The sequence below is a fragment of the Hemibagrus wyckioides genome, linkage group LG16 (assembly GCF_019097595.1).
Source record: "Hemibagrus wyckioides isolate EC202008001 linkage group LG16, SWU_Hwy_1.0, whole genome shotgun sequence".
Lineage (NCBI taxonomy): Eukaryota > Metazoa > Chordata > Actinopteri > Siluriformes > Bagridae > Hemibagrus > Hemibagrus wyckioides.
In genome coordinates, this window is record NC_080725.1 from 7791012 (window position 1) to 7806809 (window position 15798).

The following is a 15798-nucleotide window of genomic DNA, read 5'->3' on the forward strand; positions in this document are numbered from 1 at the left end:
GGCTAATGAAAATTCTGCTTTGCATCACAGAAATACATTATATTTTAAAGTATATAAAAACAAAATCATTATTTTAAATTGTAATAATATTTCACAATATTACTGTATGTATTTTTGGTCAAATAAATGCAAGCTTAATAAGAGACCTCGTTCAAAAATTATAAATCATGTGTCCAAACTTGTTAGCAGTACTGTACTTTTGTATGATAACAGAAAACTGGCTAGCAAAAGGTTCATTAAGACATGATATCTAGCCTCACAAATTCAATGAAATGCTAACTAGCTTACATTTAGCATATCTGATTTACTGGATAGCTAGCTATTGTATAAACATATTTTGTATTTGTTAGTTAACCTTTAAAACTATAGATCAAATATATTGACACAAGTAATATCAAAACATACTTGAATTGATGTAATTTTCAGATTCAAATGCAGAACTGTGGCTTCAATATTTTAGACAGTGTTTTTTTTTTTTTATTATTATCTCACCTAAATGTTTGCTCCGTCAGTGTATTTGTTTTTACAATGGTAATATTTTGTTGTGCAGTAGCTTATACACAGCGCAAGAAAGTTTTAAATATAAATTTACGTGATATTTATGTAATTTACATGACTACCCACCAAGATGGACATTTTTTTAAATTATTTTGTGTGCAGGGTTAGGGCATGTTATGCAGGAATGCACAGTGCATGTGGAGGTGTGGCCTCAATAGCCCTGCAGTGCTGTGTGCATGTGACTGAGGAATATACAGGGTAGAAATTCAACTGAAATTGCATTAAATCTAAACTACATTTAAGTTCCCATGGAAAGTTTCCAGCCTTGAAAATTCCCGGAATTTTGTAACCCTAGTCATAAGTAATGTGATGCACATCAGCACTTACACATGATTTCTTGGTTTTGCAGGCCATAGCAGCTGACTGTAAGAGAGTGACTGTACTGAAATACTTCCTTGAGGCTCTTTGTGGTCAAGAAGAACCTCTGCTTGCCTTTAAAGGAGGGAAGTATGTTTCCATAGCTTCGCTGGCCACTCCCAGCCAAACAACTGAGCACAAGACCCAGTCGCTGACCAGTGAGCTGTGTCAGGTCAGAAAACACTCATCAGCACACATCAGCCAATAGGGTAGACCTATATCTTTTGACTTGTATATTCACGGAGCACTTTATTGGAAACACCAGTTTGTTCATGCAGTTATCTATTAAGCCAGTCATGTGGCAGCAGTACACTGAATATAAACCTGCAGATATAGGCTAGCAGCTTAGGATAATGTTCATATCTGCCATCAGAAGGGGGAAAAATAATGTGGTCAGGTATTTTTGACTGTCATTGTTTGTGCCAGATAGTCTGGCTTAAACATTTCTATAACTGCTGATCTCCTGGAATTTTCATGCACACAAGAGAAAGAAAAAACATCCAGTGAATTGTAGTTATGAGGGCAGAAACATCTTGTGGATGAGAGAGGTCAGTGGAGAATGGCAGATTGGTATGAGGCTACAGTAATTCAGAAAACCACATTGTACACTTGTGGTGAGCAGAAAAGCATCTCAGAATGCACAGCATGTTAAACGTGTCTGGGTGGGCTGTAGACTGAGTTGGGTTCAGTTCTTGTTAAGCTAAGAACAGAAAGCTGAGGCTGTAGTGGATACAGGCAAAGATAAAACATAAACTTGTATGATGAATCGAGGCACATAAATGGTAGGATTGGAATTTGGCACTAACAGCATATACCTATAGACCCTAACTGCCTTGTGTGAACAATCCGATCTGATGTAGATCATGTGGGGAATGTATTTATGGTAAATACTGGGCCCGCTAATGCCAGTTATATCTTGATGCAGTTAAATTCACAGCTTACTCAAGTATTGTTGCTGACCATCTGCATCCCTTCATGGCCACAACTTACCCATATTTTAATGGCAATGTCCAGATGATAATGCACCATGTCACAAAGTAAAACTCATTTCAGTCAATATGGTCAGACAGAAACATATACACTGAGCAGCCATAACATTATGACAAACTAGCCTATTATTGTGTTGGGCCCCCTTTTGCTGTAAAAACAGCCCTGACCCATTGAGGCATGGACTCCACAAGATCCCTGAAGGTGTGTGTGGTATCTGGAACCAAGATGTTAGCAGCAAATCCTGTAAGTTGCAAGGTGAGGCCTCCGTGGATCGGACTAGTTTGTTCAGCACATCCCACAAATGCTCAATTGGATCGAGATGTGAGGAATTTGGAGGCTAAGTCAACACCTCAAACTCGTTGTTGTGCTCATCAAATCATTCCTGAGCCATTTTTGCTTTGCGGCACGGCGCATTATCCTGCTGAAAGAGGCCACAGCCATCAGGGAATATCGTTTCCATGAAAGGGTGTACATGGTCTGCAGCATTGCTTAGACAGGTCCCTGCAAATGGAGTTGGAGATTTGGTCAGAATTAATGGTGTCCTCAATGTGGAGAGAGATAAATATAAATTAATATATATTTCCATCAGAATCCATATTTGATACAGAATGGTTCTGTAGTTCTTGTCAGTGATGCACCCATAAGTAGTGGGCCTAGAGAATGCCATGATATTGCAGCCCAAACCCTCCCTGATCCTGATGCCAACTCTAAACTACTTCGGGGCTTCTCCACACCGTAACTCTTCTAGATTTGTGAAAGACAGTAAAGGTGGACTCATAAGAGATACTGTAAAAATATTTTTCGCAATGTCCACGGCCCAAGATTTCCACTGCTGGAGTTGGATTGATTTGGGCAGTTGTGGTTTTTGTTTCTTTTGATACAATCCTGGTTAGTACCAGGATTGCATCCCTTTCAGCCAGCTTCCTTTTACATCAACAGATATTCCTGTTGGATGTGTGTTGTTTTTTGTGGTGGTATTCTGACATTACCCTGGATACCATAGCTCTAAAACAAATTCAATTTTCACAGATAAAAATCAGGGCTCAGACTAAGACTGGATATTCAGATCTATTAATTGCTTAAACAGTCAACCTATTATAGCACACCTGGGCAAAAAGAAATACCATACATTTTTCAAGTAATCAAAAATACTGGAACATATGGCTGTTTAAACAAAAGGTGCCATGTTCTAATTATTTAAAACATCTAGATGTAAATATCAGGACATGAAAGCTGAGTTTCTGACAATATCTCATTCATCTTTGGATCTCAAACCAAAATGCCTTCTGTGAATAGCAAATACAAAATAATGGTCCTTGCTGTTTAAATACTTGCAGAGGGTATGGTATTTATATTTATATTTGCTTTCCAGGACAACAGTGTGATCTTGGAGGAGGCATCACTGTCCACATCAGAAGGAGAGATGGATGAAGGGATGGATGAATATGAAAATGAGAATGACATCCGAGAGCTGAGAGCACGACGCTGTGTTTTAGTTCACAAACTAGCAGAACAACAGAAAAGGAGAGACAAAATAAAGGTGTGACAGTTTTATTTTTTACATTTAATTTTCTCCCCACTGCACTTCTGGTAACTATCTGTATGTCCATTCACATCAGGCTGTGCTACAAACTGGAAGCCAGCTGGAGCTAGAGATCAGACCTTTCTACCTTGTCCCTGATACCAACTGCTTTATTGACCACCTGGAGGGATTGAAAAAGCTGCTGGCATGTGGCACATACATACTGGTGGTACCATTAATAGGTCAGCACTTAGTTTTTTTCTTAATTCTTTCTTATATATTTCCATATTGATTTTATAGTAATTAATCAACCCATTTATTCAAAGTGTATCTTTTCCCTGTGGCTCAGTAATTACAGAGCTGGATGGCTTGGCTAAAGGGCAAGAATGCCGTGATAAGGACTCTATAGGTGAAGCAGCTCATGCCAGGCTGGTGCAGGAATGCGCTAAAGCAGCCATGGCTTTCTTGGAAAAGGGCTTTGAAGCCAGAGAGCCTGGCCTAAGAGCACTAACCAGCAGGGGAAACCAGTTAGAGTCAATTGCCTTCCGCAGCGAGGACACCTCCGGACATAAGGTATGTGAATATTCTCTGCATGCTTTGAATTGTTGCATATGTATTTTAATATCTTTTACCTTAGATGTTTAAAAAAAAATAGTATTTTTTTTTTATTTGAGAGTTTATTTGCAAAAACAGATAACTCCGTTTTTATTAATTTTCAGAAATCATGTTTTTTATTGTGCATTACAAGTAAGATCAGTCAACCTGGAGTTGGGTTGTTTTGATTAAGTAATAATAGCTCATAAAAATGCAGGTAACTTACAAAATTAAAGTTCATTGAAAGTATGTTTTTTATTTATTAAAAATAAGTTTTTGAGCAAAAGCAGATAACTCCACATTTCATCTTTCAGAGTTAAACAAAACCAAGTGATTGCTTTGTAATTGCATTTAAGTGCAATATTTAACATTGTTTAACTTAAAACAAGTAGTCTAGGTAAAGAGCAGTAAAAATAATAATAATAATCTTTGTAATCTCCTCTGCTGATGATGTAGACACCTGACAAACTTTGTTGTTGTGCTTACATGAAATAAAGGGAGCTTTTCCCTCACCACTGTAACATGCTGATTTATCAGTGTCCTGTGAAAAAGTTTTAGCTTTCAGTTTATCAGTCTTTCAGATATCACAGGTTCATCGAGTTCGTCAAAATTATCCATACTTGATCACTTAGTCCAGTTTGATGAAACTTCTCTCATCATGCGCGTCTTGCCGAAGTGACTAGCAGCCTGGTCAGCTGACCTGAATACTGCATGCTGATTCGCTAAAATGGACTTACCGGTTTTTGTTCACAAACAACAAGGGAGCTTGTCGGCTTTTGCAGTAAAATATAAACTTGTGATGCCTTGAAAGTGGACAATACCGGCTTTTTTGACAAAACGTGTTTAGGGTTAAGATCGTGCTATATGTGGAGAGTAACTAACGAAAATAAGTTCATTTTTATTAAATATGGTGTTTATCGGTTTTTGCAAATGAACTCATTTGTTTTTCCAAGATTGCAATACATTCAGTTTATCAAAATTATTGTTTGCTAAATCTACATTTTTAACAGGAAATGAAGAAAAATTTAGAACTGAAAAGGAACTAAGAATCCTTATTGCCTAGCCATAACGTTTCCCTTTCCCAACTTTTCCCAATACCCTTTGTGATTGTAAAAGACATGTTTCTACATGTTTATGTACAGTAAACTAACACTCCACCCGGAAACACATCACAGAGCATCATTCAGTGTCACTAATGAGAAGTAAAATGCAGATGTAGTGGTGACAGCAAATGCTGGGCTCCAATTTTCAGAAAGCATTGCAGCTATACATTCAAGTATACTGATCTGGTTGACAACCACAGTAGTATCAACACTGGTTATCAACACTAGTCTGTGAAGACCTAGAAAAAACAGTGCCTTTATACATTGAATGGAGCGGGCCAAGCACCGAAGGTGCTATACGGTAGGATCTTTCTTTCATCCTTTTAAACAAATTTTATAGCCTTAATAGCTATCACAAAACTTGAGAAGGTTGTCTGGTTATGAATGGAGACCATGTATGGTCATGAACTGAGCACTGTTCATTGTACTCATGCTAAGTGGCTTGGCAAGATCTAGCCATTGGTGACACTATTGCAAGTGTTTGGACCCCACAGGTTGCTGCTTGTAGTTGTATTTGGAACCCTGTTGTTTATTTTAGGATTGTTCTTATTATTTTTTATGCTAAAACTGATTGTGCAGATGTTTTAGTCCTTATACTCTTTAGGTTCTCTGAAAAATACCTAAGGCCTTTTAACTCTGGCCACTTTTTGCCAATTTGCAATGTGCAAAAGCTTCTTTTGAGACCTGTCAAACACTCAGCATCAAGAACATGTTATTGATATTTGTAAACACTATGGCCAGCACATGTAAATGAATTCTAATGAGGTGGAATCTAATTTACTTAAACAGCAGGGTTATCACTGCAAGCTTGGAACTAAATTTGGTAGTTGGGTCTCTTAACTATATACTCTACTGAGGCAAATGAAATGACCCATGCCCACCAGAAGGGAGTGCTGTAATAAATGAATTTTAAAAAAATGTTTTATCTCTACAAATGTAGAAATAGAGTGAAACTTGTCACATTTTTCAAAATTGTCTTCTAGCATCTTTTGGCAATATATTTTCTATACTTTCTGCCGCCTTTTATTTTTCTTGAAAAGCTTCTTTTTCAAACTTGTCCTAGGTGAACTGGTTGTTCATCTGATCAACATAAAATGTGTGACCTAGAAAGCTTGAAACAAATTCATACTTAAGGCTCCAGATGGCACCTGAACTGTTGCAGATATGCCAAATTATTATTATTTTTTTTTTACTACTAGTTTTTGTCCAGACAGTCTGCCAAGCTGCCACTGCTGGACAATTAATCATGGCCCTTAACCCTCTCTTCTCCAAGGGTACTGTATCATAGCTTCCTATTTCTTCAACTTGACATCCAGATTTAACAATCTTTTTTTTGAACCATTCAGTGAGGACCTTCAGCTCCTTGTTGCTGTACAATAGTTAAAGATGTTTTCTGTCATCGGTCCACTTTTCATGGTTGAATATAGCAAATGCTGACATCACAGCTTGTGCATTTTCATCTTTTTAAGTTCTCCAAATGAATGGTAACAGCTGCATACTGCCCAGCTTGGCTCACAAGATGGTCTTTTCCTCTAAGGAAGACCTTCAGTGCCCTGTCTAAATGAGGCACCCAATGTGTTTCTTTCACTGGCTTTGGTTTGTAGAATCTCGATTCAAGTTCTTCACAATCTGTCTTAAGTTCTCTATGGCTCTTTGGGCTGAATAGGTAGGTTTTCCAAATCAAGTGCAAGGTGTCATTTACACAATTCACTAAGCTCACCTCTTTCAAAACCCCAAGAAGTGCCAGCTCCAGCCTGTGAACCATACAGTGAATGTCTATCAGTTTTAGATTGTCCTCTCTCAGTTTTGCAACAACACCAGCTGTTTGGCCCATCACATTTGCACCATCTGCACAAAATCCAACAAGCTTTTGCTTCCAGTCATGTAATCCAACTTTTGAAATTGAGGATTGAATGCAGTCAGTCACACCATGTCTGTGACAGAGACAAGATGATTTTCTGGCAACCCATCATGTAAATACCTGACATAGATAGCTTCATTTTCTGTCACAGAAGAATCTGTTGCACCATCAACCATGATTGAAATGTAGGATTATTTCACTTTATTTGCCTCTGTATCCTGTAAGTCTGTGGCAATATTTGAAATGAGTTCAGCACAGTGGACATCATTATCATATGTTGGGGAAATGTCCAGGACATTTTTTTATGCAGCATAAATAGTGGCTTCATCTGTATTGTCAAATTAAGTAGAAGGAAGTTAATAAGCATCCACTGTCTAATGTCCTTTACACATTCTTCAAGCTTAATGTACTGGTGCCTTTCATCTGACTTTGCTGAAACATAATTGTGTGTCATCAGCAAAACAGTGGAAGCTGATCTAAATGCTGATCTGAAATAGTAATATTGTTACCTACAAGATTAGGAATCAAATTGTCTGGTTTTAAATTAATTGTTTGAATTGAATATTTTCAATTTAGCCATAAAAATAAGCCATGAAGTCATTGCTGCTGCATATTGATGGTGTACTTTTTTCTACATTGGTTTTATTTCTAGTTAATTTTGCAACAGTACTAAATAGAAATTTAGGATTATTTCATTAAGGGTGTAGAGATATGCTGATCAAGCTAAGAGATTTTTTTGTAGCTCAGGAGCTTTTCATGCTACCAAATTAAGTTGATTAGTTGATTATCTACATTCTGATTTCTTTTATGGTCTGTTTTAAGGTGCATGTGTGATCATTAGACATTCTTGATACAGAGACTGAACATGAACTGAACATGAACAGGAACTGTGTTATTGCAAAGTCTATAACAAAAGTTGTGAAATGTGCCAATGATAAATTTGCAGAAAAAGAGATGAAAAAATTGAAAATAAAATTCAAAGCAACTTACATGTTTGCAGTAGAAGAAATACCATTCACAAAGTTTGTCTCCTAGTTTCTACTGATGAACAAGAATGGCATGGATGTTGAAGATAGCCTGTTCAGTGTTTCTAGGCTGCATTGCCAATTCATTAATACACTGTGTGTTAGAAGAGGCTGTAAAGGCAGATTACGATGTCATCACATACTGTATGGTTGGCCATGTTTGATTGCTGTCATGCTAAATGAACCCTAAATGCTGTTTCTAAATCATGTAAATCATGTTTCTGCTTGAAAATGCTGACCCAAATAAACTGAAATGTTGCAGAATGAGTGCTTTTGGAGCAGACTGTGCAAGTATTAACATGGGCAGAGCTGTGGATATAGGGGCACTTTTTAAGCATGAGATCGGTGAACTGTCTGTCCACTGTCTACCGCATTGACTGGAATTATTGATGCTAAGCACTCAATGGTCAGTGGCAATGATTGTCTGTAGACTTCTGCAGCTGGTGTGTAAAATATAATACTTTAGCCACAAAAGCAAGCTGAAGGCAACAGGTTCATTAGGCTGTACAGTATGAAACTTATCAGCTTTTAAAGCGCAATGCTTTCTTTCACATAGTTTTAGTTTACAGATACACTATATTGCCAAAAGTATTCGCTCACCCATCCAAATAATCAGAATCAGGTGTTCCAATCACTTCCATGGCCACAGGTGTATAAAATCAAGCACCTAGGCATGCAGACTGTTTTTACAAACATTTGTGAAAGAATGGGTCGCTCTCAGGAGCTCAGTGAATTCCAGCGTGGAACTGTGATAGGATGCCACCTGTGCAACAAATCCAGTCGTGAAATTTCCTCTCTCCTAAATATTCCACAGTCAACTGTCAGCTGTATTATAAGAACGTGGAAGTGTTTGGGAACGACAGCAACTCAGCCACGAAGTGGTAGGCCACGTAAACTGACGGAGCGGGGTCAGCGGATGCTGAGGCGCATAGTGCGAAGAGGTCACCAACTTCCTGCAGAGTCAATCGCTACAGACCTCCAAACTTCATGTGGCCTTCAGATTAGCTCAAGAACAGTGCGCAGAGAGCTTCATGGAATGGGTTTCCATGGCCGAGCAGCTGCACCCAAGCCATACATCACCAAGTGCAATGCAAAGCGTCGGATGCAGTGGTGTAAAGCACGCCGCCACTGGACTCTAGAGCAGTGGAGACGCGTTCTCTGGAGTGACGAATCGCGCTTCTCCATCTGGCAATCTGATGGACGAGTCTGGGTTTGGCGGTTGCCAGGAGAACGGGACTTGTCTGACTGCATTGTGCCAAGTGTAAAGTTTGGTGGAGGGGGGATTATGGTGTGGGGTTGTTTTTCAGGAGCTGGGCTTGGCCCCTTAGTTCCAGTGAAAGGAATTCTGAATGCTTCAGCATACCAAGACATTTTGGACATTTCCATGCTCCCAACATTGTGGGAACAGTTTGGAGCTGGCCCCTTCCACTTCCAACATGACTGTGCACCAGTGCACAAAGCAAGGTCCATAAAGACATGGATGACAGAGTCTGGTGTGGATGAACTTGACTGGCCTGCACAGAGTCCTGACCTCAACCCGATAGAACACCTTTGGGATGAATTAGAGCGGAGACTGAGAGCCAGGCCTTCTCGTCCAACATCAGTGTGTGACCTCACAAATGCGCTTCTGGAAAAATGGTCAAAAAATCCCATAAACACACTCATAAACCTTGTGGACAGCCTTCCCAGAAGAGTTGAAGCTGTTATAGCTGCAAAGGGTGGACCGACGTCATATTGAACCCCATGGATTAGGAATGGGATGTCACTTAAGTTCATATGCGAGTCAAGGCAGGTGAGCGAATACTTTTGGCAATATAGTGTAGTTTTCACATGATCTTCCTAACTTACCTTTAGTCAGAATATGCAGGGGCAATATATTGTATATCATATCTCAAAACAATGACATATAAAGGGAACATAAAATTTTTATATTTCTACACAAATAGAAAGACTGTCTTTTTTCTTGTCACTTTTTTTGTCTGGTCCTTTCTCAAGCTGTGTGGGGACAGTTAAAGGAGTGAAGGAGAAGGCATTATGATAAAGGAAGATGCAGGACATACTCCAAGCAAGCAGAAGAGGGAAGGCTACAAGTAACCATGTGCATAACCTTCCTACCAAATTGTCAGACTGAAGAGCTTGCAAAGTCATGATCAGAATGCAATGATTGAGAAAACATTTTTCATTAATGTTAAAGAACAAGAAGAAATTTGGAAAGATGACAACAGAAAGTGCACAACAGTTCAAATGTGTCATAGATAATCATTTTATGTTGCATGGCCAGAAGATGTTGCCTGTTGTGAGGAAGGGGTTGACACTCAAATGAATTAGTACAAAGAGCTCTTGACCAAGAACAGAAATGGTGATGCTTGAATAAGTGGTAGCTTGTTGACAAAATGGCTTTTACATTTCAGACACATGGTTAAAAATGTATGACCATAATCATACTTCCAAATTAGGCCTAAATTTTACCCAATGGTGGTTATAGAGCATTGTCAACACTTAAATTTGGTCCTGAGACCCTCCCCAGTCAGTCTGCCAAATTTCAAAACCTTTTAACAGACAGTTATATGGGCTGCTATATACACCCTAGCTAGAAGAACTGTGCATGGCCCTCTAATAATATCATTAGCATCATCAAATAACAGCAATATCTCACAGTAATTTTGTTCCATTACTACCATTACTACTATTTTGAAAAATTGATCACAAAAATTGCCACAAAAAGAGGACATGCATGCTGCTATTATTTCTGCATAGCTCTAAATCTGAAAATATCAGTGTCATCTTATTAAAGAGTTTTGACTAGAGATCTGGCTGGTTCTTTCGTAGCCCTACCTCACTTACTTCTGGCAGCTTTAAAAATGTACAGCCATGGCCAAAAGTTTTGAAAATGAAACAATATTGGAAGTCTGCTGCTTCACTTTTTATGATTGCAATTTGCATACACTACTGAATGTTATGAAGAGTGATCAGATGAATTTTGATTAATTGCAAAGTCCCACTTTGCCATAAATTGAACTTAATCCCCTCCAAAAATATTTCCACTACATTTCAGCCCTGCCACCAAAAGACCAGCTGACATCATGTCAGTGATTCTTGCGTTAACACTTGAGAGTGTTGATGAGAAAAAAGGCTGGAGATCACTCTGTCATGCTGATTGAGTTGGAATAACAGACTGTAAGCTTTAAAAGGAGGGTGGTGCTTGAAATCATTATTTTTACTCTGTTAACCATGGTTACCTGCAAGGAAACATGTGCAGTCATTATTGGTTTACACAAAAAGGGATTCACAGGCAAGGATATTGCTGCTAGTAAGATTACACCTAAATCAACCATTTATCTGATCAACAAGAACTTATCCAGGATAGAGGTTCAATTGTTGTGAAGAAGGCTTCAGGGTGCCCATGAAAGTCTCCTAAAGTTGATTCGGTCGTGGGATCAGGAAACCACCACTGCATAGCTTGCTCAGGAAAGACAGCAGGCAGATGTGAGTGCATCTACATGCACAGTGAGGTGAAGAATTTTGGAGGATGCCCTGATGTCAAGAAGGGAATCAAAGAAGCCACTCCTCTCCAGGAAAAACATCAGGGACAGACTAGAGGTACAAAATTGGACTGTTAAGGACTGTGGTGAAGTCATTTTCTCTAATGAATCCCCTCTCCGATTGTTTGGGGCATCTGGAAAAAAACTTGTCTCGTGAATAAAAGGTGAGCGCTACCATCAGTCCTGTGTCATTCCAACAGTAAAGCATCCTGAAACCATTCATTTGCTGGATTGCTTCTCAGCCAAGGGAGTGGGCTCACTCACAATTTTACCTAAGAACACAGCCATGAATAAAGAATGGTACGAAAACATCCCGAGAGCAACTTCTCCCAACCATCCAAGAACGAACAATGCCTTTTCCAGCATGATGGAGCACCTTGCTATAAGGCAAAAGTGGCTCAGGGAACAAAAGATCGAAATTTTGGGTCCATGTCCAGGAAAATCACCAGACCTTAATCCCATTGAGAACTTGTAGTCAATCTTCAAGAGGCAGGTGGAAAAACAAAAACCCACAAATTCTGACAAACGTCAGACATTGATTATGCAAGAATGGGCTGCCATCCATCAGGATGTGGCCCAGAAGTTGATTGACAGCATGCCATGGTGAATTGCAAAGGTCGTGAAAAAGAAGGGTCAACACTGCAAATATTAGTTTTGCAGTTTTACATTATTGCTTATAATTTGCACTGCAAATTATAAGTTTAAACTCTACTTAAACTTAATGGAATTGTCCATAAAAGCATTTGACACTTATGAAATGCTTGTAATTATACTTGTATTACAAATTTAATATTACAAAATTAATATTTGTGTCATTCTCAAAACGTTTGGCCACAGCTGTATTTATCAGTGTGAATTACTCATGAATCTGTTGTTAGAAGTTAAATATTTTAAATGTTCAGAAAATAGACTGTGATAGAAAAATATCAGTGAATATCAAGGGGAAGGTGTACAAGACAGTGGTGAGACCGGCCATGCTGTATGGTTTAGAGACAGTGTCACTGAGGAAGAGACAGGAGTCAGAGCTGGAGGTAGCAGAGCTGAAGATGTTGAGGTTCTCTTTGGGAGTGACCAGGTTGGACAGGATTAGGAATGAGTACATCAGAGGGACAGCTCATGTTGGACGTTTGGGGGACAAAGTTAGGGAGGCCAGATTAAGATGGTTTGGACATGTTCAGAGGAGGGAGAGTGAGTATATTGGTAGGAGAATGTTGGACATGGAGCTGCCAGGCAGGAGGCAAAGAGGAAGGCCAAAGAGGAGGTATATGGATGTAATTAATGAGGATATGAAGCTAGTGGGTGCAAGTGTTGAGGATGTTGAAGATAGGGATAGGTGGAGAGAGACGATTCGCTGTGGCGACCCCTGGAAGGGAAAAGCCGAAAGAAGAAAAAGAAGTTCAGAAAATAGATATGCACAATATGCTGCCATAGAATACAGTGGGTGTAGATTCAATATAATGTTTCTCAGACAATGAATAATATAGATGAACAATTTGCTGTAATGCATTGTTGTACTAATCTGGAAGTGGATTTGTACAGTTGACCTAGGTTATTAAAATGTCATTGCCATCAGCCAGTGCATTGCAGCTCTGACTTAGCAGTTTTAGCATTAAGCTACAGTCATGAAATTTTAATAGTATGTTCATTTATACTTGCTTTATTAAAGCTTGAAAGTCTGTAAGGAGGAAATGTCTTAGGAACCGTAAATTCTATTCAATTTATTTGTATAGCCCCTTTTACAATGGACATTGTCTCAAAGCAGCTTTACAAAAGAAATTAAACAGAGAAAGGAGAGGGGAAATAAATAACTAAATAACTAGAAATAAAAATAAATTATTAAATTATTAAACTATTTTATCCTTATTTTGTTTTATCCCTAATGATCAAGCCTGTGGTGACAGTGACAAGGAAAAACTCCCTGAGATTATATGAGGAAGTAACCTTGAGCGGAACCAGGCTCAGAAGGGTACCCATCCTCATTTAGGTGACACTAAACAGTAAATAATGTAGCTGTAACTGGTTAATGTCCTTTCTATCAGCAATCAATGGCCCATGAGGAACTATTAGGTCAATGTAGTTTCTGAGGTCATTATAGACACTTAATTCCTGTGTCTGTGATGGTGTGAAAGTCCCCAAATGGCTCTGTCCATGTCTGTCTCCTGGGTCACAGGCTGTCCACACAGATCTATCCACAGCATCAGTGAACACCACCAAGCGATGAGACTCCAACCAGGGGTAGAGGCAGTGGTCATACTGCAAACTGGCAAACACTGGGAGCTCAGGAGTGGGGTGTATCGCTCGACAGAGAAACACAGAGAGAGAAAGAGAAAGATATTAAGTATGCTTCTGATCATGTGATGTTTAAAGACAATGTAGATTATGTGTAAAGTGCAGGCACGGACTCAAGCAAGCCTAGCTATGACAGCATAACTAAAAGGGAGAGCCAGAAGGTGACAGACATGAAGGCTTCTCGGGACATAGTGTCCAACCACTTTACAGTGAGCAAACCTTGAGCGACTTGTGAGGGTGGTAAGATGACAGCATCCAACACATCCCAGTACACCAAACACTCTATGCCCATGAACCTTCTAGATCTGCTCCTTTACCTAAGAAAACTATACATTAAAAGCTTGACTAAATAAATGTGTCTTCAGCTTAGACTTAAACATTGAGACTGTGTCTGAATTCTGAACACTAATTGGAAGGCTGTTCCTTAACTGTGGGGCTTTGAAAGAAAAAGCTCTGCCCCTGCTGTAGCCTTTGCTACTTGAGGTACTACCAAATAACCTGCACCCTTTGATCGGAGTAGGTGTGGCGGATCATAAAAAACGAAAAGATAGCTCAGGTACTGCGGCGTGAGACCATTTAGTGCTTTATAGGTCAGTAACAGAATTTTATAATCATTGCGAGATTTGACTGGGAGCCAGTGTAGTGTGGCTAAAATAGGAGTGATGTGTTCATATCTTCTGGTTCTAGTTAGGACTCTGCTGCATTCTGGACTAACTGGAGCTTATTTATGCTTTTACTGGAACATCCAGACAGTAAGACATTACAATAATCCAACCTAGAGGTAACAAAAGCATGAACTAGTTTTTCTGCATCATGAAGTGACATCATATTTCTCAGCTTAGCAATATTTCTGAGATGAAAGAAGACTACCCTAGTGATATTATCTACATGAGCTTCAAACGAAAGACCAGAGTCAATAATCACACCAAGATCTACTACTGATGGACAAGATGAAACAGAAAGACCATCCACCATTACTCTGTAATCAGAAAGCTTACTTCTAGCTGCATGTGGTCCTAGTACAAGCACCTCTGTCTTGTCAGAGTTAAGCAGAAGGAAGTTAGTGACCATCCAATGTCTAATGTCCTTTACCCAATCCTCTATCTAAATAAGCTGGTGTCTCTCATCTGACTTAGCTGAAACATATAGCTGTGTGTCATCGGCATAACAGTGGAAGCTAATACCATGTTTACGAATAATTGCACCAAGGGGTAGCAAATATAGGGAGAAAAGCAGTGGGCCTAAAACAGAACCTTGTGGAACACTGAACATAACCTTGGTATGCATAGAGAAGTCATCATCTAGATCTACAAACTGATAACAGTCAGTCAAATAAGACCTAAGCCAGGAGAGTTCTCTTCCTTTAACACCAACAACATGTTCTAACCTATCAAGTAGAATAGTGTGGTCAATGGTGTCAAAAGCTGCACTAAGATTGAGTAACACCAGTATGCAGACACAACCCTGATCAGAAGCCAGTAATGGGTCATTAACCAAATTTACGCAGTGCTCTGTCTGTGCTATGATGAGGTCTAAATCCTTACTGATACATTTCATAAATGTTATTTCTATGCAGATATAAACATAACTGCTGTGCTACTGCCTTTTCTAGGATCTTGGAGATAAAGGGCAGGTTTGATATTGGTCTATAGACAGCTGACAGGGGTCGAGGTCAGGTTTTTTTAATCTGGAGTTTGATAACTGCTAGCTTAAAAGATTTAGGCACATAGCCAGTGCTAAGGGAAGAATTTTTCATTTTTAGAAGGGGTTCGGTAGCTACTGGAAATATCTGGTAACCCAAGGAAAGACATGGGTAAATGTTCAAGAATGCTTTTCTACTGTTTTTGTTATCTTCGATTAGGGCAGTGAGATACGCTGATCTAGCAGTACTAAGAGAATTTCATGTAGCTCAGAAGGCTTTCCTTCCACGCTAACCGAAATACTGCCAATTTAGTTT

The 15798-nt window shown here is 39.2% G+C and overlaps 1 protein-coding gene across 2 annotated transcripts in view; it reads left to right on the forward strand.

Annotated features, from left to right (window-relative positions):
* The window catches only part of smg6 (SMG6 nonsense mediated mRNA decay factor), a 30766-nt gene that overhangs the window by 11827 nt on the left and 3141 nt on the right, over window positions 1–15798 (forward strand). For both annotated transcript variants that reach the window (XM_058411529.1, XM_058411530.1), the window contains exons 14-17: window positions 908–1087; window positions 3278–3445; window positions 3525–3669; window positions 3777–4000. In XM_058411529.1, coding sequence (XP_058267512.1) covers window positions 908–1087; window positions 3278–3445; window positions 3525–3669; window positions 3777–4000 — 717 coding nt within the window. The remainder of the gene's footprint in view (window positions 1–907; window positions 1088–3277; window positions 3446–3524; window positions 3670–3776; window positions 4001–15798) is intronic.